Source organism: Fusarium redolens (assembly GCF_020744475.1).
Source record: "Fusarium redolens strain MPI-CAGE-AT-0023 chromosome Unknown BKA55scaffold_7, whole genome shotgun sequence".
Taxonomy (NCBI): domain Eukaryota; kingdom Fungi; phylum Ascomycota; class Sordariomycetes; order Hypocreales; family Nectriaceae; genus Fusarium; species Fusarium redolens.
In genome coordinates, this window is record NW_025763670.1 from 2,292,004 (window position 1) to 2,316,771 (window position 24,768).

Below are 24,768 nucleotides of genomic sequence, written 5' to 3' on the forward strand. Positions count from 1 at the left end.
GATAATTATCAAAATCTTGTGATGGTCAATGCGTATGTTGCGATGTGTTGAGAGGAATGTGTGTGTACCTATTTGTGACAAAGGGCTCAGGCCGGATATACGGGTAAGTGCCTCAGGCACCCTCAACGCGATGCACTTGCCCCCAATCATCAACCCCCACCAATCACATCACACGCTCAAAAAGCCGCTCCCAGATGCAAAGAACGACAAACGAGTACAAGTCACCTCGTGCGTCGGCATCCACATGCACGAATCTTCGAACCCTCGTCATTTCACCAACTTAACTTGCACAAGAAGCACAAAGACGGCAGATCCATATTTCCCTGCAAATACCATTGGAGCACTCCCTAGTGAGCCGGTCAGTGCTGTTTGGCGCATCTTTGGGGTCCGGTAAACTAGTCCATATCTTGACGACACTATATCACCCAAACGGCTGACTGGCCAACTTCAATTTGCAGTGTCCAAGTTGAGCAGTATCTGTCAGTTCTTCAATGGCGAAACCCAAGTATGACAAGTCAGGCATCGTGCTGTATGTCATAGACTCATTGGACATCCCCTGACTTACCATCAGTGAGTCTACATACTCGATCATGGACCACAAGAATTCACTAATTTCGCAAAGTTTGGCAGACGGTATTTATATTATATGTAGGGTTCAAACCAACACAATGCGCCACTCCGCACCCTGTCGTATTTTCGACCATCAACAATTCCGATGACGATGAGAACTGCGATGCAAGGCCAACGTGAGGCAAGGAAAGAAGTGTACTCAGGCCCCTCAGCGGAACCTCTCAAGCAAGGTCATAAGCCCGCCTGCTTTTCAACCCTAAACAGGATTAGCACGGAAGTCGCCAACACGAAAGAAGAGTACGGCAAAAAGATGCGATCCAGGATCAACTGTTCCGCAAGCCAAACTGGATTACTATTTCATGTCAGCAAGAGTCTTGCCGACTCTGCTGTTGTCCTTGTTACCATATCGTGCAGTACGGGATTTCTTTGCCTGCGGAACTTGTTTCGTTATGTTTTCCCTCAAGCTCTCATCCTCATGTGTTGATCAGTCCGCACCAGATGCGAACAACACGCGTCCATTCACATCGATTCAAACGCTCAGTGTCCAGTTCCCAATGTTGTCAATTGTCTCATAATCACATAAAATCTATCAATCTATACCATATACATCTTCCCCTGAAAAGTCAATCAGCGTAGCTTCATTCGCGACAAACTCCTCTTCCCAAGTCTGTTTCTCTGAATGTCGTCTTTCTAAACCACGTTTTGATATCGGGAGTCTATCGCGGAGTGCGTCTTGTTTCGTGTCCTTCGTTAAGTCGCCTGCTTTGGTCGTCATTCCTCGTTCTGCGGAGTTGATCTTGGTCGTCAGGCCTGTTTCAGCAGTGTTGGTCAGGCCGCCCTTCGTGTCGGCTAGGTCTTCTCTTGCGTGGTAGGATTCTCCTTGCGTGTAGGCTGGTGAGGGTTCGTCTTCGTCGTCGAGGGTCTTGGCGGGTCGTAATTTGTCGGATTTTGTGGTGATGGTTGTGTCTGGTACACGTTCACTAAGCTGTCAGCCTTCCATCACTGAAAACTTGCAGTGAGCAACTTACCTGTTTACACGCCAGTACGGCGACGCTTCTAACAATTCCAAGTCCACAATCCCCTCCGCATCCAAAATCTTTGGAATAACATGTTCGCGACCAACAGGTATGTTCAAAATACTTCTTACAAGGCTGACCGCCTGTTCAGACACAGGTCCAGTGACACTTGTCTCGGGGTCCGTCATGATCCACTCGAGCAGCCGACGGGGGAGCACTGTCTGTTTCAGGATTTCCCAATTCTCGTCGTCGGCGTACACGGTGAAGCCGACTGTGTCTTTGATATCGAGACCGCCCATGGGGTTGACGGCGGTTATAAAGGCGCTGCCGGAGCGGTAGATCAGTTGTGATTGGAAGCCCGATGCGAGGCGGACTTCGGAGTGCTCGAGGGTTTCGCGGAGCCAGGATGTTGCTTTTGGCGTGGATGTTCGGGGGCTTTTGAAGTGCACGGCGATGCTGGGGGGGTTAGTGGGAGTAGAGGTTGGGGGTGGGGGACGTACCGGAGAAGTTGGTCGGCTTTTGATGAGAGTTCGTCGGGGAGTTCGATCGATTTGAAGTTCTCATCGGCTGGACCTTGGTCTTCTACATGTCGTGAGAGATACCGTTGGTCAAGACCAGCCCAGACGAGTAGGTTGTCAAGCATCCAAACTGTCTTGGGATCAAAGTCCAACAAGTTGAGTTTCCCTGTGAAGGCCTCTTTCAAGTTCTGTCGGTCGGCAACTGAGAACTCCATCGTCGAAGCGCACAACAACACACCATCCGCCGTCGAAACGGGAAAGATGTTACTCCGCACGAACCGCTCCTTGTCGAAGATGTGACCGAACTCGGGTATTCGTTGACTCACGGCGACAAGAAGACCTCTAGCTGTGTTGTCGCGGGAACAATCCGGACTCAACGATGAGACGTTCATGAGGGTGTCGAAGATCAGACCGGAGTCGTTCTGTTTCACGTCGAGAAAGTTGACAAAAAAGTCGTGGAGCTCGGGGTAGTGTTTGCTCAAGTCGTTGATTTCGGGGCTCTCGAGTTTGGGTGACCATGTACAGTCGGCGGCGTTGAGCCATGTCACAGCTTCGCCAGGCGCGGTGGCGATGATGGCTTTTTCAGCGAACGCAAGTCTATTCATGTTAGCAGTGAGACTTCATGAGTCACGGTCAACTCACTTGAGATCAGCGGCATCGTCCGGTGAGAGATCTAGTCTCATCTTATCCAACGCACGATACAACTCATCCGTCAACCAAAGATCCGCAGGGTCGAGTTCGGCATCAAAGTCGCGCTTCTCCAAGACATCGAGGATCGTCCGATAGCTCGCATTTTGAAGCCGTAGCGTCTGTGTGTAAAACTCTCGTAATGACACGAGCTCCGACTTGCTGGCATCCCAATCTGACGGCACTGGGAAGACTGGTGACTTTGAGAGTGTGCTGGATATCTCGCATGTATCTTCCAATAAGCATTCGCTGAGCGGTCTCCATATTGGGTGGACATAGACTAGCTGCTCTTTCTCAAACGTGTTCCTGGTCGCGTGAGCATGTCATCATGAACTTGGCATTCATACATACCTGACTTTTTGTTGGCTCGCTTCAGGATCTTTGGAGTCTTCACACTCTGCTTGTATCCGAAGGTAGAGTTCCAGAATGCGGCGAGGAAATTCAACTGTTGACGCTTTCGTTCGTCGTATCCGTACCAACATCTCGAGAAAGAAGTCTAGGTCATCATGATACTTGGCAAACGCTCTGAGACACCTCCACTGACCGAATCCCCCCTCAGCTCGTATTGGCGGATCAAGTCTGAGAAACGGAAAAGGCTCTCCTTCCAGCATATATCGATTCCGGAGGTAATGCAGCTTGGGCAGCGGGATATACGAGTTCCCCAGAGGCCTGAACTTTCCATCTTGACAGAGCACACGTATGGCCTTGATATCGAACATGGAGTCTGGGTTCTCCTTGGCGTAGATCTTGTCTCTCTTCCAGGCCTGCTGGAGATAGTTGAGGAACTCCTCCGGGTGCTGCTTGGACATCTCGATGCATTTGGGCGCTACGGAGCGACCCCGCTCGCTGAACTCGAAGAGCCGGGGCTCTGAGGCTCCGAAGCCTCCATAGCTCCTGGAAGAAGTGCTGCTGGTGTCTCCACGATCGCCACGCAGTAATTGCATCGGAAATGGTGGTGTTTGTTATTTTCGTCAAGGTAAGGGACTCCCCAGATCAGATCTGGAGTCGGGTTGCAAGGCAAGCAGACTCACTCACTCACCGACAATAGCCTTTGACGTGGCCATAGTGGAGACGGCTACAGGGGGGAGGGCGGAAAAGACTAAATTCCGATGGGCCAGCCACCAATCAGAATGTCGCTTTTCTCAATTTTTCATCGCCTTATCGTGGAATGGTCTCCGCATAAGCATTTGTTGTTGTCAATTCTGCCAAATCGCTCAGACGCGGAGAGAAAGACGTGACATGATGATTCGCTACGTCATTTCCGTAAAAAGCATGATTGGTTTGCCCCTGACTTACCCTGTAACCCTCGATGAGGGGATTTGTCAGCCTCTATGATATGACATCCGTGAAATGCATCGAATCTGATTAAAATTTCTTCAATCCTGACAGAACTTTAAATATTTTTCTTGATGGATCAGCAGGAGACAGGGGACTCTAGCGCTGACTAGGGTAGATCCGGGACACCACTAGTAGAGACAAGCTTTGCTATAGGGTGAGCATCAATTTTATGAGGTCGCCAAGTTCAAATGCGAAGAGCATCATTAAACGGGCACAAGTACGACCTTGAGTGAGCTAAAAGTGGGGTTTAAAGTGTCTGCGTGAGATTGCGTCGTTTAATGGTCTCATTTTTATCTCAGAACTGAGCACATGGAATGATCGCGATGAAATTCTCTTATACTAAGAGGTGAGACTAACACAGCGATCTCGCAACCAACAATGAGCAAATCTGGGGAAACCAGAACAGGGTTATATTGGTAAGACAACAAACTGATCAATCTCATTTACCTCAACCTACTCCTGCGTCACAAGGGTAAATTGTTTGCGATCTCGTGTTATCCGATGACCGCACCTTGACCGATGTTTAGCCATTCCGGCCCGTCATCGCGGGTGATCTTTCACATGCTTACTGCCACATTAGGAGATACCGCAAGCACGCTTAACCAACTTCAGCTTAGATCTACTCGGTCGCTTGGCGTGCCAATTCGAAAGGAGTAGAAACGCCAACTGGGCTGTGCCAACTTCCCCAGACACGGACATAGACAGGCATTGAGTCCCCGAATATAAACATCACTCACTCCCCATCTTCAACCTTCAATCGTCACAGTTTCAACAATGACGACAGTTACACAGACCGACACGAGGTCAGAGACCTTTGAGCTTCGAAGTTCACCTAGTCCAACGCGGAACGTGCTCCATGGCGCTGAACCTCCGCATTCATCATCGAAGCCAAGTACCGCCGAACTTCTGAAGATTCTCAGCGCTGGGTTCAGTTTCTTCGTCGCTGGTGTTAACGATGGAAGTATCGGTGCTTTAGTACCTCATATCATTCGAGATTACAATGTCACGACGGCAATTGTATCATCAGTGTGAGTAGCATTTACCCAAGCCAGCTCAACTCTTACTGACCATGACAGTTACGGCGCGAACTTTATGGGTTGGTTTTTCGGCGCTTTCTCGAACACTCATCTTTTTCAAATCCTCGATCTGGGCTCAATGCTCACTCTTGGTGCTGTTCTGCAAGTCATCGCTCATGCCCTTCGATCATGGAAGCCGCCCTTTCCTCTGTTTACCATCACCTTCTGGCTCGCGAGCCTGGGTCAAGCATACCAAGATACACATGGGAACACGTATGTATCAGGAGTGAAGGGCTCTCATAGGTGGCTGGCGTTTATTCATGCGATGTATATGGCTGGTTGTCTCGTCGGACCATTCGTCGCGACCGGTGTTGCATCGGCTGGAAGTACGTCGAGATGGTACTTATTCTACACGTTCCCACTTGGAATTGGTGTCTTGAACGTCGCATTTGTGGTCTACGCCTTTTGGGACACTCTGAGACTGAAGAGAAAGCAACCGCCGACCGAACGTACCCTCGAGGCTGATGAATCGCCTGCATCAAGAAATGACGATGCATTTTCGTTGATCAAGGAGACTCTCAAGAACAAAAACGTCTGGCTCATCAGTCTTTTCTTCTTCTTCTTTCTCGGCGCAACTCTCACCGCCAGTGGATGGGTTGTCGAGTACTTGGTCGAAGTCCGCAACGGCGACATCAACCAGATGGGTTTTGTGCCCGCTGGTTTCAGTGGAGGATCATTGCTTGGAAGACTGTTTCTTGCGGAACCCACGCATCGTTTTGGAGTTCGCCCGATGATATTCGCTTTCACGATTCTTAGCATTGGTTTGCAAGTTTTGTTCTGGCTGTAAGTCTTTCGTCGTGATACTGAAGATCGAGCTGACGCTTCCAGGGTTCCAAACATCATCGCCGCTTCAATCGCCATCAGTCTACTCGGCTTCTTCATGGGTCCATATTTCGCGACAGTCAGTTCTCTATCTTATTCTCAAACGACTCAACTGACCAGACCAGGGTATCGCCGTCGGCTCGAAACTCTTTGCCCCGCGCATCAAATCAACAGCATTGGCATTTGTCTTTGTTTTTGCGCAGCTCGGAGGTTGTCTGTTCCCAATTATCACCGGCCTTATCGCCGCCAGCGCTGGAGTCTCGATTCTTCAGCCTGTTCTCTGTGCACTTTTGGTTGCTACGAGCGTTTCTTGGCTGTTCGTCCCCATGCCGAAGGAAGGAGACAATCCGACGCTGCACCAGGAGTAGTTGAACGTGTTGCGTAGAGGAGGAAGCGCAATACTCTGCTGCCTTGGATGTTTCGTGCTAAGTGAGGATGATGAGGAGGGTTCGAGGTTATATACGAGAGCCGATCTGGGTAAATTAAGAAAGCTGAGGCAGTGACAAGGGGATCATCACAAACAGGCGAGTCGTTACTTAGGCTTGTGAAAGAAGAATATATCATCACTGAGGTATGAGTTTTGTCTTCTAGCATCATATCTACTTCTTCACTCAGTATATCTCTGATGAAATCAACTTGGCCCACCACGTCCTTTTCTGAAAGAGTATCTCGACTCCTGCAGCAGGCCAAGAGAGGCAATCAAACTCCAGGTCTCTATCCTAAATGAGAAAAAGACTTGAGTAAATTCAGTATAGACTTAGTAGATCTCGGAATACTCATTTTCGGTACCTTGACTCAGGACCAGAAGTTTTACTGCTCCCTCAGGCAGGCTTCATGCAATGCTCAGTTCATTTCACGCTGGCCTGGGGCATGAGCCGCCTGCTTAGCAACGTCTTTGTGCTCAACCAAAAGCAGAACCTTCCCAAGCTTCCCTCCCTCTCCCCTTGTCGAGGTTAACTTATATTTGGATTTTTGGGATGATAATATACTCAACAACTCCGAGAAGAAATGTGGACGCAAGTCCGGCGCTCAATACAGATGGCTTCCACCGTCAGTACGACATATGACAACAGCAGCGGCTTGTTAGGAACCTGATCAAGGTTTGGATAGTGAATCTTGGAAATGAGAAAAAGGAGTCTTGCCAAGTAGCAGGGTTGTTTGTCACCATAAAGCACACACTGAATGGCATCCACTCGAGACCAAGAATGGGAAAAATCAAGTCACCCATCCTTTCAACCCACTTCCATTTCCAAAACACCAACTGACAAAATTGAAATCCACTTGGCCAAGTCATTCACAGAACGGTTGTCGGCATCCTGCCAAGATCGTTGCGGGGGAGGTCGAAACCCAAACCTCTGGCTCAAAACGTTTCATCCTCACTTTAGAGACAACGACAATCGGCCGTTCTGTATAAACAGGCTAAATCAACGTTTCGAATCGTTTCGGCTTTAAATTTCGAGCCAATCACGTTTCAATCAATTGCAACCATATTTCTAAGCTTCAAACGGTTCCTACAAATAGTAGAAACCAAACAGTTTCAGTGGTAATAGGACGGAGGAGCGTACTGGAAAGAGAAGAGTTCTCTGAATCTTTAGACGAGACGGGTTCTTGAGTGTTTAAGCGAGCGTTTGTTTAGTCTCAATGGAGACTTGTGACGGTCGCTTGCTTGAAATAGAAGCTTCAGTGGGTGCGAGGCCTGGCTTTTGGCTCCCTCTCGAGCTTTTAGGGTTTGAGGCTATTCTTGTATTTCTTGGCTTCATTCAGGTAGAGAGTATAAGTACTACCTTGTATTCTGTCTTCTTATACTCCTCTATCATCTTGTACTCAGTCTTCATTTAAGCACATAATCTGCATCCTTCCACAGTTCATTTTCTTGATACCCAGTACGAACACATTCCACAAAATGCCTCTGCTTCGAGATATCCACAACCGACGTGCAACACGCCAAAGACACATCAACCCTCACCGAATCCTCGCCACCAGTCTCCTTCTTCCGGCACTCGCCTTGGCCGATGACGAGCCTACATCCTCAACGAACCAAGTCTCGGAGCCCTTCGTCGATCAAGTGACAGGCCTCACAATGGAGCGTTTCTTCGGAGCCCGAACATCATTCACATTTGCCTTGGTCTTACCCAATGCCGCGCCAACGAACGGAACTGCTGGTTCTTTCATCGGACAACTACAATTTCCGCTGGCAAACGGTGAAGGATGGGGTGCAGCTGGTTTGACGGGAGATATGGAGGGCAACTTCATCCTCGCCGCATGGCCGGATGGAAAAGGAGGAGTTATGGCTTCGTTTCGACAAGCGATCGACGAAGATAACCCTGCGGAAGTCAAGGGAAACTTCAAAGTGAGACCTTTGCCAGATGGAGTTTCTGTCAACGAGACTTCACTCCTGTACACATTCCTCTGCGAGAACTGCCTCGACAGCACATTGGGCCTTGGCCCCGAAGCCGCTGTTGGTAACGCAGTCATGGGCTGGGCATTGTCCGAGAGGCCTCCCAGGGGAGACCCCTCCAACCCTGGCGCATTCCTTGGTTTCCACGAGAGGGGCTTTGGACCTTTCACCGCTCGATTGGCAGAAGCCAAGACAGCGGGCTTTGATGCCGTTGCGGCCAAGGCGCATGATCCGGTTGGTGACTCTGGAAGAGCTGTAGCAACGGTACCCAACGCGTTTCTGGACGGCGGGAGCGATGATGAGGATAGTGGCGATGAGGGGGCGGGAACGGGAGGTGGAGTTGGAGGTGGCAATGATGTTGATAGCGACTCTGGAAATGATTCAGGGGATGAGGACGATGACTAGACGGAATATTTGAACTGAGATCAGTTAGCATGTCTTCAAAGTTGTAAATCGTTGGTTGAGCCGGCGTCTATACTTGCAATTAAACAATTACACTGAGCGTACCTGAAAACGATACTTATTGAACCTTGAACCGTCATGTTGTGAACAACGCCCGTACATGAGCTCAGCCAGCCACGCCTGATGCAATACGAGTCCAGCTTGTGAGAGATCCTGAAAATGTCTGCCAAGCGGGAAAAGCGAATGAGACAATCATCTTCACGGCAGCCCCCCGAATGTAAGGGGACCTTTGTGAATTGTCGCGCAGGAATGAATTTATTCAGGCGCGCTATCCACATCCTCACTGGATGTCTTCTCGGCAAAGCCCTGATGCGCATTAGTGATCCTCCGACCTTCTTCTTCTCCCAAGAGCGCGTACATACCAACAGACTCTTAGCTTGTCGTGAGCTAAATGCTGATTCGCGGGTCCGAGTCTACGGCCAAAAGGGTAGGGGGAACCGCTTCAGCTGGTCCCTGTTGGTATTGATCGACAGCGAGTAACGGTCCTATCTACTCACAGATAGCTCCGAACACACAACGATCCCGCTGGTGCTCAAAAAAAGCCCCCAGATGTCATTTATAGTATGAGCGGTGCCCCATGAACATCCTTATGTATAGACTTTCCTCTCGGGCGAGAAACGGCTTGAGGCTGGGGAACCACCACGAGAGGTGCGCCTTGATGTGCCGGGGTCGCGATACCCTCCATTATGTGTCAAAGATATCGTTGGTTGCGGCAATGGGTCTTTATTGGTGCCTGGGGGAATCTGTCCTGCCATTCTTGTGTGGTTGTGAGTATAAACTGGGAGATAGGATGATGTTGTGATGAAGTTGAGCACAGAGATTGAGTCCACGCTTGGCTGCAAGATGAGTGGGGCTCCATTCAATTATTGGGCCAACTGTTGTGGAGCAGTTGATACAACTGGGACGAGGCAACCCAGGTAAAAGAATTTGATCAACGGAGTCAAGACGGATACTATTTTCACGAGGCAAAGATTGAGGTTGGTCAGGACCGACAATTAATTATGCGACTGCAAATGAAATTGGCTCTACCTACACGAGCAGTCTACTACCAATCTACTACTGAAAGACTCGCCATGCAGTTGTCTAGAAGTTGACCTCAGAAGAACTGCATGTTCTCTAAAGTTCAGCCTGACTACAAATGTTTGTGTGTATGGACAACTTCATGGGATCGTCGTCAGTAGTCAGTACCGTACACCTCCATGGTGTCTGTGTCTCCACCTCACTCAATCTACTTATAACTGCAGGCGTACAGCAGCATGAACTGGCCGTCAACCTTGTCCTTCAGACTCCACTGTTTACCCTCAGACTTGGGCCACGACATGCGGCACTCACCCAGGTAGTCGTACGTCTTAACCTGGTCAGTTGCCATGTTGACGGCAGCGAAGAGTTTGTACAGACAGAGGCCGCTTGAGGAATAAGCTTCATGTACGGGGACAGCCATTTCCTTCAATGTCGAGAAGGCGAAGGGTGTCTGATCCTTCTGAGTGGAGTAGATGACACGGATCACAGCCGGTCGCGCGGTCATCTCGGTGCGTCGCGCGGCTGGTGGTTCGGATGGAATGCTAAACCCGACCGGTGGAGTATCAGATCGCAGAGCCACCTGAGTGCGTCGCGAGGCTGGTGGTTCGGATGGAATGTTGAATACGACTGCCGGAGTATCAACAAGAGCCGGGAGAGAACGAACATTGACTGAGATTCTTGGTGCGAAAGACTGGAAGTTCAGATCGATGTGCTCTTGGAATGAAATACCAGGTGTCTGTCGTCGATTGACAGTCAAAAGAAGTTTCTCGGATATCGCAGCGTGTCCATGGATGACAATACGAAACTCGGGGGTGGACCAGATTGTGTCTGTCATAACTTTGGAGGCGGCAAGCTCATCGAACCGGGCTGAGTGGGACACATCACCCTTGAAGGCATGAATAGCATCTTTCTTGGCTTGGACCCATTCCTTGTGTACTTCAGGATGAGTCTCATCGATGTCCAGCCATCCGAGTTTGAGGATCGGGTTTTTGGCTTGACCCTCGCGGTTGGAGATGTTGTTGACCTTGTCGAGGTACTCTGACGGCATGTGAGAGTAGATGTGTCGAATGACGACAAGGAGGCAGTCAAGGCCACTGGTATTGTGTCCCACATCGCTGGCGCTGGTGACAGATGGGAGCTGTGCCTGGAGCTTAAGACGAATCAGATGCTCGGCAGAAGCGCGCCCGTAAGGGTCGATCACACCTGCATGGCTGTCGCCATCTCGGAGGTCCTTGCTTGACTGCATGACTGAGGACGACACCAGAGTTGAGTACAGTTAGATTGGGTTGAGAGTTTCGAAATAAAATTTGTGTACAATAATCCGTCAGCATGGCTCAATCTAACTGCATGGCGAAACCAAGGTTGCAAAGATCCTGCGTTGAAAGAAGAAGTGTTGATGATGACGAACCTGAAGAGTGTCTGGCAGCAGTTGAGCGATGTCGAGAGTCTCGTTGACGAAGACTCGAGAGTGAAGGTATCGAGGGAGCTCAAGCAAAGTATGCGAGCATGAAGTTGAGGAAGAGAAAGAAGAAGCGGGTGCGTGGCATTTCATATTTACATGCCCTCCAGCTCGGGTGTGTTTCGGTCAGTGCGTTTTACCCTGAGACCCACATTAACATCGCTAGCTTGTTACCGTGATTGTGACGGATGTCTTCTGTGCACGCTCTAGCAGCTCTTCACTGTGCTACAGGAGGTAGGTATTGTACCTATTCGCATGGATTCACTGACCACAACCACAAGGGATTATGAGACGTCTCCACTGCTCTCAATGCTACTTAGAGGGTCTAGATCTCGATCTATGTGAAAGAAGGTTGATTCATGTTTGAGGGCTAAACCATAAATACTTTTCAAATTTGCCACCCCCTTGTTCAACGCATGAGTGATGAGGAAGTATTGTTTAATGTTCTGAGTACTGAGCGAAGAGGGGAGTTCAGGGAAACGATGGTGATGCTCAGGTTTGGCCGCCCCAGTAACCTAGAAAACGGAGTGAACTTGGGGTGATACAAGTGATTGCATCATGATACGGGAACACGATGCGCGGAGCGCGCTTTCATTCTTGATCACAATATGGAGATAAGTTTAACTACAAAACAGCGCGGGATGCCATTGGGCCGAATGTATTGTCGGCGGTTGTGAATCATGTGACAAGAGACCGTAAAACAGACTTGGATCGAAGAGGTACAGTCGAGATCAAACTGTTTTGGTGATATCACGGGACGGGAAGCGCTGACTTACGAACTCTCCTTGACCGGCTGGAAACCGCTAGGTTCTTCTCTACTGCTGAAATATACAGAGGGAGGATCGCTCAACCAACTGAGCTGCTCCACGAAAGCCCACTGTCCTCCTTGACTCCCTGAAAATGCTGGAGTAGAGTCTTCACCTCACCCTCAGCCGAAGTGTTGATCATCACCTCCCAAGACCGCACAATCTCCCAAACCTCAAGAAGAGTCTGTCGTGCAGAAACAATTGGGTGAATGTGCTCAGACTCAACAATGGTGACAAAGACCCTCTTGTTCGTAGCGTTCATCTTGACTGCGATGCTTGGGGGAAGAAGCTCGTTGATGGCTGCCAGGTCTTTGGCGACGTGCCGCTCCAACGGGACATTTGGTTCGACTTCAAAGGGACCGACCGCGTTGCACTCTTCGAATTATTTTCCGATAGTAAGGTCCCAGATGGCTTTTCTCATGCTGTAGTCGGTGTCAACCGGAAGCGGATCGCCGTCGTTGTGGAGGGGAGCCTGTGATGTGACGATGAACTTGTTGTTGGGGTCGGCAGCGCGGGCAGCTGCTGCGGCTCCAGCTTGCGCTTTGAGAAACTCGTTCATTCTGGCGACCCCAGCGTCTCGAACCATCCGTTGGTGGCAGTATGTTTCGAATTCGCCATTCGGCCGCTCCCCTTGAGCAAGCACGGAAGGATACTTGACATGTCCCCATGGCCATTCCGGGGCGTCGTCGCCAAGCGGGTCAACTATCAGTACCTGAGTCAGAAACCGTCTTTAAACCGTGATCACCAAGTTGCAACTCACAACACAACCTCCACATGGTGCGCTCGCACATCAGCCGAAACCACGGCGACGGAGTAGCTCGAACACCAGTGGCGTAGAGTTCCTGACAGACTCTCTTGATCGCAGCTCTTCCATACTCGCTGATTATGTGACTGATCTCTGGGCGTATGAAGGCGATGTAATCAGAGATGTGACGACGGCGAGCACCGACTTGCTCGAGCTGTTCGGCGGTAGGAACTGGGCCGGAGAAGCGCGCACCGGTGCTGGGCTCACCTAGGCGTCTGCGCGGTGAGCACTCGAGGTAGTTTTTCTGTGCCATCGCTGGTTGATAGTGGTGAGTCGCGTTGGTGCGGATGTAAGAGGTGGGTTGCTTTGGTGGAGTGGTGGTTGAGAGCGCTGCCTTCAGGACTCGGTGGTGGTTACACAGAGCGGGTTGCTGGAGGAGGAAATTGGAGAGGCTCAGGTCTGCGCTTTGTTTAAACTTTGCTCCGGGATGGCTTACAGTGCAAACGGAGATTCAAACACTGCTTTCAAACAGGCAAACTGATTGCCAAACAAGCATTTGCCCTCTGGTCCCTCTCGTCAGGTATTTGCTCACAGTGGGAAATCTCACACTTCCACCCCCTGCTACATCCTCATCCCAGTGACGTCGATAGATTCAAGCCAGCCTCTTGTGTCCAGTCCATATACCAAGAGATTGAATCAGGGAATATTATCACATTTTGTAGATCAGATCGAACCACGAAGGTCAACGCCACAGTGCAGCCACGCCAACTTCAGCCTTGCGGGGCGTCATACAAACTTCAATGTTACAACGTTTGTGTTATTTCAAAACGTTTGGTCTAAACGTATGACGTCGTCAGATAACAATCCATTGAAGTTGGCTTTGTTAATCTGTAACTTTAGTTGTCATCGTCTGCATCTCACAACCCTTTCTTCACAGTGCGTGCTGTCTTCCTTGTGTAGTGCAAGTTTCATGTAACAAAAAGCTCGCCTTCATGATTCACACTCCACCATAGCTCCACCTTGCTTGCGTGAATAACATAATGAACTGTATGTATAAGATCCCTTCTTTGCCCAAATTCTTTCTCTCCTCCATCATTCCCTCACTCAGCGGGTTCCTCATCATAACCGACATCGATCCCATGCCTTCCGGCGACGCCAGCACCCCTCAGAACGTCCCAGAACTTAAAGCGATCGGCATCGCCTCCGGCGGAGTTCTCTATGGTGTCCGTTTCGAAAGTCCCTCCGGTGAAACAGGCAACATGGTCGCGCCATCCGACATCACCGAGAATGCAATTATCTACCAGGGTGGCAACGCGGGCGAACGACGTGCCATCGAAACTTCCAATCTTCGCCGTCCTGATGGGGGCATGCTTTGCAGCATTACTATCCCCATCACCAGCAAGGGACGCATGGACTCTGAGTTGCCGGCTGGCTATCGCAAGATTGAAATGAAGCTGAGCTTCGCTGAGGAGAGCGAGACTAATGCTCAGTCTATGGGAGCTATGGAAATTGCCAAGTGTGAGGAGGAAAAGGCGACAGTCTGTTTTACCTCGGATGATTGGATTCCGTTTGCACGTGGAAGGAAGGCGCTGATGCTTGAGGAGGTCGTTGATGGGGGTGAAGGAACCGGTGCATGCTGGATTATAACCCCTCAATGCTCAGTATCAGTCTGGTAACTGGAGATGGATTGTGGGATTTGTTACTACGGGTGGGAGAAGAGACACTCGGACAATAAATTGATGACCTTTTCTGGCACCAAGATCTTCTTTCGTGATTAAGTTTGAAATGCTATCCATAACCTTGAGGTGGCCTGTCATTGTTGGTTACAACTGGACATGGTGGCGAGTCGGATGATGATATTCGCATCCCCGACGAAGGGCAGGCTCCTGAGTCATCCACGGAAGTTGGGGCAAGCGATTCCATCATCAACAGCAACGACTCTTCATCTGTTGGATCCACCAGCGAAGGCGAGTCAAACGCTGCCTCACAACCTGTCCTCACCATCCCTTCCACGCCGCGAATTGTCAGAATCCATCAGGTTGGAGAATTGCGACTCATCGGTATTCTCGACCCCCTCAATAGAGGAGTTGGTTTCTACTTCGAAAACGCCTACGAAGGAATCCTGGTCCGCAACGTCATGGCTAATGTAAACCTCGCTGTTCAAGCCTTAATCTTCCAAGGAGAGAGAGGTGCAGGCAACCACGTTGCTCGAAAGCTGCCTGGACTTTACCCCAACCAGGGTCTCAGAGTATTCAGCTTCAAACCCCCTTTTCGTGTTGCATGTCCTGCGCTCAGACACTTAAGACTCCCTCTGGGCTTTCGTCGCTGCTTCTTTGGACTTCGACCCAAGGGTACAATTGTGCATAAGTTGGCCAGGGACGCTGAATGTTCGCCTCGAGAGGTTAGACGGTATAACCGCATCTGGCAAGCTTGGAAACAGGAGAATGGTGCGCTTCCTAAGTGGGAATGTGATGTTGCGCTCATTGCGTGGCCGGCTATGGCGTACTGTGCTGGTGGTATGTCGTTGGAGTTTGTACAGGAACTTGAGGCTGATTCACTTGGAGGCACTGAAGTGGTTATGTAAAGCGAAAAGAGGGTTTTGTAAGGGCTGAATTAGCTGGGATTTGGGTATTCCTGGTGATCGTGGCGATGCTGCCAGCACAGTTGTTAGATCCAACCAGCGGCTAGAGTTGTAAGTGGGTGGATGAATTAGGTTATGATCACTTTTGTAAGGTTGGATATCTGACTGCGCCGGTAGCTTATGACGTCAAGCGGGAGATCCGAACGGGTTAGTGAACACAGGCTGTTCGCCATTAGATAACTCAACTAAGAACTCTTTATCCCTTGATTGCTCCTGATCTTATTTAAATCGTCCCTAAGCTTAACGTGTTATCTAAATAGCATGACCTGGGGAGCAAGAAAACTGCTGACCTGGAACTTAGACTAAGGTGCCAAGGATTAGTCTCAAAGCCACTAAACTCATGATAAACCTACCTGAGGGTTAGGATAGAGGTCCTAAGTTTTATTGCTTGGGCGTTGTGATAAGGCTTCTGGCACTGTACTTTGGTGGGCGTAGTGTCCAGCTTCACGACATCTCAGAACGGTTGCAGAACCACAAAGGTCACGCCGAAGATTGAATCACAGAAACAGGGAGTACTACCGGGTCAACATCATTTGATCAAGCGACGAAGTAACTACTCATTGCTCCGATCCTGTTGCCAAAAGGCATCAACGTCTAGCTCGCCTGTAACCTCCCACCCAAACGACAAAGACAACAAAACACCCAGTCCCTCAGTGTAAAACTCCCAAAGAATCGGCGCGACTCATGTCGTGTGTCTGCGCGGTTGTCTCCCCTGTTGATTGACGCCATCCTCCATGTTGTGTTTGTGTCCATTCAACCCACTTCATCCTCAGCGACACCACCATCAGAGCTGACGCGGTGAGTCACCAGTTCATAGGAAGCGATTTCGACTTCAGCTTCCTCGCGACTCAACTCGGTCTTCTCCTTGTCCGCTTTGAGCGGCTTGGCCATTTCGCGGATCATATAGATCCCCTCTTCGATCAATTCGGACTGCCGTTTCTGCTGATTACGAATGTAAAGAAAATGGGCCTCTGAACTTATCCAACACTCTATCATCAGCGCCATTCAAGATGGCGGCATGACAACCATGCCTCGGACACAAATAGCGACAGGAAGGATGCCCCCTCGAAGACCTTTACGACCAAGTCAACCAATTTAATACGAACGACGTTCTCAAGCGGGACTCTGCCTTTTGCGAGCCCAATCAGGGCCAACGAGGATGGCTGGCCCGCACAACAAGCCATGGAGCTCATCTCGACAGGAGCTCTGGCAAACAAACTTTCTGCACCATTATCAAACCACACAGTCCAAGATTCGATATGGCTTGATATGGCTGCAACATCCTCGATGTTGATTGCAGACCTTTCGCCATCTAGGTTAAGTCTTCAATTGCATAACCAGTATCGTAACAGATCAAGAGCCCAGGAAACTCAACTTGTATCAACCCGAATGAGTTGACCAAGAACAAGGGCTCTCACGAACCATCCTCATTCGTATCATACTGGGACCTGACGCTCTCCGGGACCAAGTCAGGGGATATACAGCAAGGCGAGCTCATCCCATATCAAACTGAACTGCAGGCAGCTGCGTATCTGCAGGGTTAAACAATACCGAGTGGGATGCGCCCTGATGGCATTTCCAGCATCTCCCACGGTCGAGTTTCAACGTCTACCTTCGATGTTTTATTCAGTGGTAAGATCACTTTTTGGGTATGTGTTGTCATCAGTGCCGCACCAACTCAGAAACACTCGAGTTGTCATCGACCTTGTCGTCCACGTTGTGATTTGAGCGCGGGAGTTTGAGCGTGCGATAGGGATTATCTTTGAATGATGAGGAGCGACCTGACCCAAATATCTCAAACTCGAGGTGGTGCAGTCCATCTTCCGTTCGAAACGTAACGGAGGTTTTTAGTAGCATGAAAAGACAACGATATATGATACAGCATTCGGGCCTCGCCACATCCATGCTAGTAAATTGCCCCTGAGGGGTAGACCAGAGCGGTCTGACTGGTTGACCCGGCAGATGATCAAGGCATGGATCGACGAGAAAGACGCCTCATCGCCATAGCCTCAATATGACAATGCATCTGGCGCATAATGTCTGATATCACTGTTTCCCATTGTCTTAATGTTGTGAGAGCCTTGTTTCATCATGCTTACCTTCCGCCCGATGAGCCGGTATGACGTTCACCTTGATTCGATTCCTCCATTGGTTGGTAAGGTTGTCATAGCGTAACCAAACACGAAACGATCTGCTGGAACTACACCCCTATTTGAATTTAAACTCTCGGTTTCGGTTTCGGTAACGGTTTCGAGCGCTAGTCTAAATTTAGTGTATTTCGACATCTCCATTCTCCTTCAAGCATAGCCCAGCTCACCCATATTTCTCTGTGCCTAGAGCTTTCTCATTTATCAATATATGCTCAAATCGACCTGCATGTTAACTCGTTTATTTTCCCCAGGAAAAATCGCTCAAGTCACTTGATATGGCGGCCTTCACACTTCCGGATCCTCCGTCTTCAAACAAGACCAATCTTGCCATTGTAGAGCTGGTCCTCTATGCAATTCTCTTCATTCCGGTGATACCGATCGCTTGGAAACATGGCAAGGCCGGCATGACCTGCTGGCCAATCTTTGTATCATACTTTCCACTTCGGTTCGTCGCCGACGGATACCAGATTGCCAAGCGCAACGATCCTGAGATTCCCAATGCGGTCATTATCATGACTACCGCCGGAAGCATTGCCTGTTTATCGCTGACTATAATTGGGATGATCTATGAAGTGTAAGACTGAGTGATACTCAAGGCGGACAGAACATGTAACTAATCAAGAACGGCACTTAGGAACGTCATCCTTCCACTTCCCCCAAAACGATGGACCGAAAGAATACTCCTCGCCGTCACCCATCTCTCCATCACAGCTGGCATTACACTGTCTACATATGGAGGAGCACCCAAGTTTGGAGCCCCCGGTGGTGTTGTCGCACAACATCTAAACCAGATCGGCACCTGCATGATGCTGTTTGTCATGATATTCGGTGTAGGGTGGTGGCTTTGGTGGACAGGAAAACGCGTCACAGCCATGAAAGCGCATCCGAACTTCCAACCCGCAAGATACCTGCTTCTCGCGGCATGCGCGGCATTTCCTTTCCAGCTTGTTCGGCTTGGCTACGCCTTGACCTACTCCTTCACCCCATACTCGAGTCTGGATCCCGTTTCTGGAACATTCGCTACTAGGCTGGTGCTTATGTTTGGTATGCAAATGATTGTTGCAGTAATTGCTACTGTGGGCGGCTGGCGTGGCATTGGTGCTGTGCCCAATTCGACCCAGAGCAATGGAAGGCAGGGATTTGGAAGTGTCGCGCAACCGTGGGTATGATGTTAAGGGAATTGTACGGTATACTGTTAGTCCATGCTGAAAAATGTTAGAAATTGGCATTTTATATTTAAAAACTTAGAAATAATATATTTACTTAAGTTACTGGTTATTATTTGCTGTGCTACTTTTTCTTTTGTGCGGTTCCGGCTTTTTATATTAAGCAGGGAGAAAGAAAACTTCTATCAGATCTAAGGTACTAATGTCGACTAATCTAAATGGCTACTAACTTTATACTAAGCTTATCTAAACTTACCTAAATATGTTTATTACTTACAACATATATCCCAAATATTCTTGTCTCCCTAGGCATCCGCGCATCTTGTCGAATGGAGGTGTTATGCTAATGTCTATCGATCAGTGGTGGCACGGATCAAAGCAGAGGCTCAGTGTTATCTTAAAGCCAGCGCATCCGAATACCTGCAAAGTTCTTGTGGTCAGATCGATATGTCGCCTTATCAGTTCGCATAATAGAAATTATCTGACTGAACTCTTTCACGAGATAATCTGCGCGGCCATCTTCGTCGAGACTCTCTAGAAGGACCTTCAGCCTATTCCCTTGGATAGCAAGCCTATCACAAAAGTAATCTCTCCCCGCTCGATTAATCTTTAGAAATTCTCTGATATCCTCGCGTTGCTTGTTATCCAGCTGGGATGGATTATCCGCAATCCGTGGGTTCGATGATCCTTGGCTTTGACGCAGGTAAGAACGTACATTTTCGACCACCTTTTCAAACAGATGCACGAAGATCTCGAAAGGCCTGAAGCAAAAGACTCTATGGCAAATTCCAGGTGTGATTTCCAGACGACTAAGGTCCTTGCCATAGAATGGGCGCCGAATGGACTGACGGACACGGACACTACGCTGGCATTTGAACAGAAATAGGTCGGGATGATAAGTGAAATTGCAATAACAGACATACCGCAAGAAGCTCTCGATGAATTTCCATTTCCCCAGTGCTGGTATCTCTCTAAGAGGCACATTGCGTTCCTGGCAAAGAAGACCCTCCTCGCACGGTATTAGCTTCATGGCTAGGAGTTGCCAATTTCGGAAAGCTTCAATAAGCTCCGGTATCAGGGGCGTGGCAGCCGCAAGGACAGATAGACTAGGGTCTTGTGCGTAAGGGGTGAATTTGAAGTGGTGTTTGGCTCCCGGCCGGGCTCTGATGCACTCAACCTTCGGTGTAAGCCTTTCTTCGACTTCTGATGATGGTATCCCTTCTAATCTGTCTCTCAGACGGCGGAATCGAGTTGTAATAATGACTAGTGGAATTGCATTTTTGCTGCCGTAATGATCCATGATGTGGTCCAAATGGGGCTTCACGATGGAGGTTTCGTGTTTCCGGAAATAACGTAGCACTGCAGGCGAAGCCATTGTGAGAGCGTGAATATCATGAAGGGGTAGTTTGAGCAGAATCTCAATTGTCAGCTCTGCTGGCAATCCGCCAAAGTTATCGGATTCATCTGGCGACATTTGGAAGTCCTGCTTAAGCCGTCTGTGGGCAGAATGTAAATGCTCAGTGTTTTCTCAACGTATTGTTGAAATCTCGGTGAGATGATATGAAACAGCTGTAATATTGCGTACTGCTATTGAGGAGAGTACGGTTTATATCAACTCCTGAGTCCAGACCTGTGTTCATTGAACACCTCCTCCAAGCCTTTCTTTGAACAACAACTCTAACCCACCATGGTTGAACGACATATGAAGAACGAACAATGCCCAGTTACTCTGCTGTATAATGTCGAAGCATCTTGGAGCTAAGGAGAAACGAGCAAGAAGAAAGTTTCGCTGTGACAAGTTCAGCCATTCTATGTACCGTGAGTAATTCTTGTCTGCTCTCGTTGCAGCTGGACAGGATGTTAGGTGGCAAAGCTCAATGGTTTAGCAACCAAGTCCGGTATGGTGTAGTGGCTAACATTTCGCGCTCTCATAACCTGAGAGATCAGTACCGCGGAGCCCAGGGTTCGATTCCCTGTACCGGAGTTTACTTTTAGCGAGATCCTCAATTTTCCTTTTTGTCAATTCATGAAAGAAGACTTAATGTTCGGCATATACTTTTTATTCAACATTAGCTGGTGAATCCCTTGGACTCGTATTGCTGCTGGTTGGCTGAACAAACCATATTGATTAACTAATTCAACCTTTGCAATTGCATCCACTGATCCACATCGAAGGTGTGTCTCTTGATGTACTCCCTCATGTTCAACTATTTATTTGATTTTTTGTGAAAATATCTGGATCCGATTGTCTGTCTGTTAGAATGTCCAAGGTCTTATGAATTCTTTACCATAATTATCGGTGTTCAGGATAGAGGTACATGTTCAATCCGACAAACGTACCCTAGAGCCCTGTGCTAAACCTCGATCATAAAGAACGCACTACCGATCATGCATTCGATCCTCACGGGACCCGAAACAGGTCAACACGTCCCTCATTATAGATAAAGGCTACACTGGAACCGGTCTCTCTGACCAGTCCTCTGTTTTCGGTTTCGTCGTGATAATCTGATAGAATCCTTCAAGAGTGTAATGTTCAAAGTCCTCTGGTGTGAGACTCTGCAAAAAGAAAATTCGAGGATATCTGTCTATGCAAAGGCGGAATATGTAGCACCATTGTTGTGCTGAGCGTCTGTACAAGAACTGATTCCTCCTCAGTGTTAAGACATCGCGTTTCCATCTTTCATGTCTCTTAAGGGGCTTTGGCTGACGGGATCGAAGAGACTGATCAAGTTGCTTCAACAGATCTTTATGGCATCGGAAAATGGCGTCAATGATGTCAGAGGTCTCATATTCCCGATCCCGCGGCCCAGCCCTAATGGTAGAATGGAGAAGAAAGGGCCGGGAAGATTTATCTTTAATATAGTCTATACCATTGAATAGAAATTGGCTTTGGTGGTAGAATATGTTGCAATAGCAATCAAACCTCAGAAACATCTCAACGAATCTAAGCTGAATTCGCCGGATTCCCTTTCTAGTGAGAAGTTTCATATTTTTCAAAGATATGCTCTTTCATTTTGGTATAGCTTGAAGGAATTGCAAAACTCTGGCACCAAGTTCAGAGCAATGTTGAGCATCGGGAGGTTCAGGTCGCCTGCTGCTGGTGATCTTGTGCATTCCAATAATATGACTGCATTTAGCCAAGGTTTAAGTATCTCCTCCACCTCCGAAGCTGTCTGTTGTTGACATTGTGAGCGAAGAAGGCGAAGGCGCATGGTAAATGCAACGAGAGGTAGCATGCTTTCATTGATGTAGAACTGAAGCAGGTCTTGTAGGTGATGCCTCACGACATAGGTACGGTGTCTTCGAAAGGACTGTAATACAGCAGGCGAAGGCATGATGAGATGCCGCATATCTTCAAGAGAAAGCTGAGCGAGTATTTTGATGTTCAACTCAGGGAGGTAGGATCGAGAAGATGCCTGTGCCGCTTTGATCTGGGGGTTTTGTAGTGAAGGCATGATGATGGCGGAGAGAAAAAAATAACGCCAGGGAGAACAGATGATTTCCGATGCTATTAAATATGTTTACTAGGGTATGACTTAAAACCACTCCTGGCAGAAGATTGAGTCATAGCCAGAACGATGACTGCGTAACTCAGGGGGCGCTATAGAGTTTGATCTCCCTGCATGCTATTGCTGCAATGCGAATGCAGGAAACTCTAAACAACCAGGGCATAATACCATTGGCTCTTGGCTAAAGATCACCCTCCGTTTGTCGGATGCCTCATCGAACTCTTGAAGTTGATGATACCGAGGTACAAGATATATTCGGTCTTCCTTGTTATTTTGAGATTTTCACACAATAGCTCTAGATCATCTTGGCTCTGTGCGTGCTCTTTCTGATTCGATCCCCTTTGAACATGTTTTGCCATTTGTTCTGCCCGCTGTATAGTAGTATTACAACGGCTTTGCTTTTTGGAATTTGAGTGCAATTATAATTCGTCTGCATATTCAGTCTAATAAAGGATATCCCATGCTGTTAGCAAAATAAATATAAAAGGCATATCAAAATGGTGCTGAAAACAACCTTTCTTTATTTTTATGCGACTACATTACACCCCGTCCATTCACTAAACCCCTTTCAACTCTGTCTGTATGTCGGTTGTGGTGATTCTAAAGTTCAATAAGTCATTTTCAGATTCTCCCAGACTGATTGATCCCAACCTTGCATCCAAGCAGTCTATTCCCACATCATCTCGTACACAGAAAGCATTGAAACCGGTTATAAAGTACCACCATCTTCCTCTCGAGGTTAATAACCCATCTCACTACTCCCTTCAAGGATAAAATATTCCAAAAGGTCATAGTAATGAACCTTGTCCACCCATATATCGTAGTTCTCCAAATCCAATGTAACAAGTTCCTCAAATTCCTTTAGTATAGCGTTCTCTAGCTCTCCATAGGAGAGTTGTTCCAAAGAGTCAAGTCTGGGATAGCCTTGCAAGCAAAGACGACACAAGAAGTAATCATATTGCCTTGGACTCCGGTTCAAAAACTGTATTCTGCGAATAGCCGCAGAGATCTCATTTGACGTCCTCTCTCTCCTGAGAATATCTGATCTTTGTTCAAGAAGAGAATCATCAACTTCCTCTATTAAGTAATTGTATCTCCAAAAGATGTTGCGTAGAATGGTAAAGGGATACATCCGTAAAGTGTCGTCGTCAAAAGCCGGGAACTCAGGAAACGAGTTTAAAAAGACCTCTTTCATGTCATCAAGGTTCTGGAGTAGGTGTTGGTGGTTATGATAGAATATATTGTGGTAGCAATCGAATCTTAGAAACCCCTTACTGAATGTGGTCCTTACGACCGGGGGGGCCATATCCGGCCAAATCGAGCCCGGGCTCCGATCGTACAACTCCAAATGAATGGACTGGTACCAGGGCATTGTGAAAGAGGCGGCAATCTCCGGTAGTAACTCCTGGGCGGCGATGAGCATGTAAAGGCGAATATCGCCTCTTTTCGTGGCCTTTTTGTAGTTTGACTGTAAGATGGAGTCCAGGATAGGCTGGACCTGCTTTTCCAACTCTGAGATGCTATCTCCATCATGCTTAGAATGCAATGCACGAAGGTGCGTAGCTGTTGCTGCCAAGCGAAATGATGACTCTTCACCATAGCTTTGGAGGAGTTCATGGGAGTGTGACCTCAGAATATAGCGGCGATTGCTTTGGAATGTCCTCAAAAGCATCGGCACGGCCATGATGACAGACCGAATGTCGTGAAGGGAAAGGTACTCTAGTATCTCAATGTTGAGTTCAGGCTGAAGTGTAGAGAAAGGATCTGACCACTGTTGATGGCCTGATACCTGTGAGGGGGCCATCTTGCGACGCCAGTTGATCGAGTCCTTGGTAGGTGAATCGGTAGGATCTGCTTGGAGATTGATGAAGAAGAGAAAATTGGCCCCCAGAAAGGAAAACATTCTTCTTTTACTTATAGTTCAAGGATAAACAATCTCGGGTTACGTGGCAGAATTTGTACAAAGTCTAAATGTCAAATGTTGTACTAAGTTCTGAGTGGTGAATATAAGCTCTCAGCCACAGGTCTCAACTGCAAATGACACATCTGTCAAATGTTGCACGATTGGCTAGTACAAGAGATCGTTAACTTTGTGCAGACATCTGATTTGCATGTCTAATAAGCTTTCATTGTGAAATGTCAAATACTTCTGGGTTGATTTTTATTGGTTCTACATGCTTCTATGCCCTCATTTGCAATGAACATCAGCAGACTACCAGTACTGGCCAGCTTGGTCTTGACCTGTCCTCGATCTTGGCCTTGATCAGTTTTCATTTAGAGCCTGTAGCACATGTAACCTAATTCGTTAGTTCAAGTTAGTTACATAATTATATGCTACATGAGCCTCGATTTATCATCGTATAGTAGCAATTAGTACACGGGTGA

General features: G+C 48.3%; 10 protein-coding genes and 1 non-coding gene across 11 annotated transcripts; 5 read left to right on the forward strand and 6 right to left on the reverse strand.

Annotated features, from left to right (window-relative positions):
- Nucleotides 1-1,159: 1,159 nt before the first annotated feature.
- On the reverse strand, nucleotides 1,160-3,600 carry BKA55DRAFT_510407 (uncharacterized protein; the record flags this gene model as incomplete). The annotated part of the gene is made up of 5 exons (XM_046187596.1): nucleotides 1,160-1,550; nucleotides 1,599-2,042; nucleotides 2,087-2,701; nucleotides 2,747-3,097; nucleotides 3,143-3,600. 5 exons carry the CDS (start codon nucleotides 3,598-3,600, stop codon nucleotides 1,160-1,162), a joined length of 2,259 nt encoding a protein of 752 aa, XP_046050512.1.
- A 1,083-nt stretch (nucleotides 3,601-4,683) lies between these two features.
- BKA55DRAFT_567310 (major facilitator superfamily domain-containing protein) lies at nucleotides 4,684-6,836 on the forward strand. The gene is made up of 4 exons (XM_046192718.1): nucleotides 4,684-5,157; nucleotides 5,206-5,988; nucleotides 6,034-6,106; nucleotides 6,153-6,836. The coding sequence occupies exons 1-4, from the start codon at nucleotides 4,904-4,906 to the stop codon at nucleotides 6,393-6,395; spliced, it is 1,353 nt and encodes a 450-aa protein (XP_046050513.1). The 5' UTR covers nucleotides 4,684-4,903; the 3' UTR covers nucleotides 6,396-6,836.
- Nucleotides 6,837-7,781: 945 nt separating this feature from the next.
- Nucleotides 7,782-9,181, forward strand: BKA55DRAFT_567312 (uncharacterized protein). The gene is made up of 2 exons (XM_046192719.1): nucleotides 7,782-8,844; nucleotides 8,908-9,181. The coding sequence occupies exon 1, from the start codon at nucleotides 7,931-7,933 to the stop codon at nucleotides 8,828-8,830; it is 900 nt and encodes a 299-aa protein (XP_046050514.1). The 5' UTR covers nucleotides 7,782-7,930; the 3' UTR covers nucleotides 8,831-8,844; nucleotides 8,908-9,181.
- Nucleotides 9,182-10,115: 934 nt separating this feature from the next.
- Nucleotides 10,116-11,285, reverse strand: BKA55DRAFT_737980 (uncharacterized protein; the record flags this gene model as incomplete). Its single annotated transcript, XM_046201380.1, has 2 exons — nucleotides 11,111-11,285; nucleotides 10,116-11,057 (listed from the first exon to the last, which is right to left on the reverse strand). The coding sequence occupies exons 1-2, from the start codon at nucleotides 11,126-11,128 to the stop codon at nucleotides 10,116-10,118; spliced, it is 960 nt and encodes a 319-aa protein (XP_046050515.1). The 5' UTR covers nucleotides 11,129-11,285.
- A 927-nt stretch (nucleotides 11,286-12,212) lies between these two features.
- On the reverse strand, nucleotides 12,213-13,230 carry BKA55DRAFT_689769 (uncharacterized protein; the record flags this gene model as incomplete). Its single annotated transcript, XM_046199389.1, has 3 exons — nucleotides 12,213-12,545; nucleotides 12,612-12,874; nucleotides 12,933-13,230. 3 exons carry the CDS (start codon nucleotides 13,228-13,230, stop codon nucleotides 12,213-12,215), a joined length of 894 nt encoding a protein of 297 aa, XP_046050516.1.
- Nucleotides 13,231-14,056: 826 nt separating this feature from the next.
- Nucleotides 14,057-15,588, forward strand: BKA55DRAFT_675442 (uncharacterized protein; the record flags this gene model as incomplete). Its single annotated transcript, XM_046198070.1, has 2 exons — nucleotides 14,057-14,546; nucleotides 14,723-15,588. 2 exons carry the CDS (start codon nucleotides 14,057-14,059, stop codon nucleotides 15,499-15,501), a joined length of 1,269 nt encoding a protein of 422 aa, XP_046050517.1. The 3' UTR covers nucleotides 15,502-15,588.
- Nucleotides 15,589-16,206: 618 nt separating this feature from the next.
- Nucleotides 16,207-16,639, reverse strand: BKA55DRAFT_567315 (uncharacterized protein). The gene has a single exon (XM_046192720.1). It carries the CDS (start codon nucleotides 16,561-16,563, stop codon nucleotides 16,312-16,314), a length of 252 nt encoding a protein of 83 aa, XP_046050518.1. The 5' UTR covers nucleotides 16,564-16,639; the 3' UTR covers nucleotides 16,207-16,311.
- Nucleotides 16,640-17,895: 1,256 nt separating this feature from the next.
- On the forward strand, nucleotides 17,896-20,387 carry BKA55DRAFT_663563 (uncharacterized protein; the record flags this gene model as incomplete). Its single annotated transcript, XM_046197666.1, has 3 exons — nucleotides 17,896-18,282; nucleotides 18,331-18,871; nucleotides 20,304-20,387. Exons 1-3 carry the CDS (start codon nucleotides 17,984-17,986, stop codon nucleotides 20,385-20,387), a joined length of 924 nt encoding a protein of 307 aa, XP_046050519.1. The 5' UTR covers nucleotides 17,896-17,983.
- Nucleotides 20,388-20,768: 381 nt separating this feature from the next.
- Nucleotides 20,769-20,858, forward strand: BKA55DRAFT_t160. Its single transcript has one exon. It is a non-coding gene; the product is annotated as a tRNA-Glu (tRNA).
- A 1,009-nt stretch (nucleotides 20,859-21,867) lies between these two features.
- BKA55DRAFT_689773 (uncharacterized protein) lies at nucleotides 21,868-22,329 on the reverse strand (the record flags this gene model as incomplete). The annotated part of the gene is made up of 1 exon (XM_046199390.1): nucleotides 21,868-22,329. The coding sequence occupies one exon, from the start codon at nucleotides 22,327-22,329 to the stop codon at nucleotides 21,868-21,870; it is 462 nt and encodes a 153-aa protein (XP_046050520.1).
- A 564-nt stretch (nucleotides 22,330-22,893) lies between these two features.
- Nucleotides 22,894-24,286, reverse strand: BKA55DRAFT_727509 (uncharacterized protein; the record flags this gene model as incomplete). The annotated part of the gene is made up of 1 exon (XM_046201156.1): nucleotides 22,894-24,286. The coding sequence occupies one exon, from the start codon at nucleotides 24,284-24,286 to the stop codon at nucleotides 23,123-23,125; it is 1,164 nt and encodes a 387-aa protein (XP_046050521.1). The 3' UTR covers nucleotides 22,894-23,122.
- Between the last annotated feature and the right edge of the window lie 482 nt (nucleotides 24,287-24,768).

What these genes read in the sequence shown, in the direction of transcription:
- BKA55DRAFT_567315 (XM_046192720.1), bottom strand. Translation starts at nt 16,563, where the DNA reads ATGGCGCTGATGATAGAGTGTTGGATAAGTTCAGAGGCCCATTTTCTT.
- BKA55DRAFT_567310 (XM_046192718.1), top strand. Translation starts at nt 4,904, where the DNA reads ATGACGACAGTTACACAGACCGACACGAGGTCAGAGACCTTTGAGCTT. An exon ending in ACGGCAATTGTATCATCAGT is followed by an intron (nt 5,158 to 5,205) that starts GTGAGTAGCATT and finishes TGACCATGACAG; the next exon opens with TTACGGCGCGAACTTTATGG. An exon ending in TTGCAAGTTTTGTTCTGGCT is followed by an intron (nt 5,989 to 6,033) that starts GTAAGTCTTTCG and finishes TGACGCTTCCAG; the next exon opens with GGTTCCAAACATCATCGCCG.
- BKA55DRAFT_567312 (XM_046192719.1), top strand. Translation starts at nt 7,931, where the DNA reads ATGCCTCTGCTTCGAGATATCCACAACCGACGTGCAACACGCCAAAGA.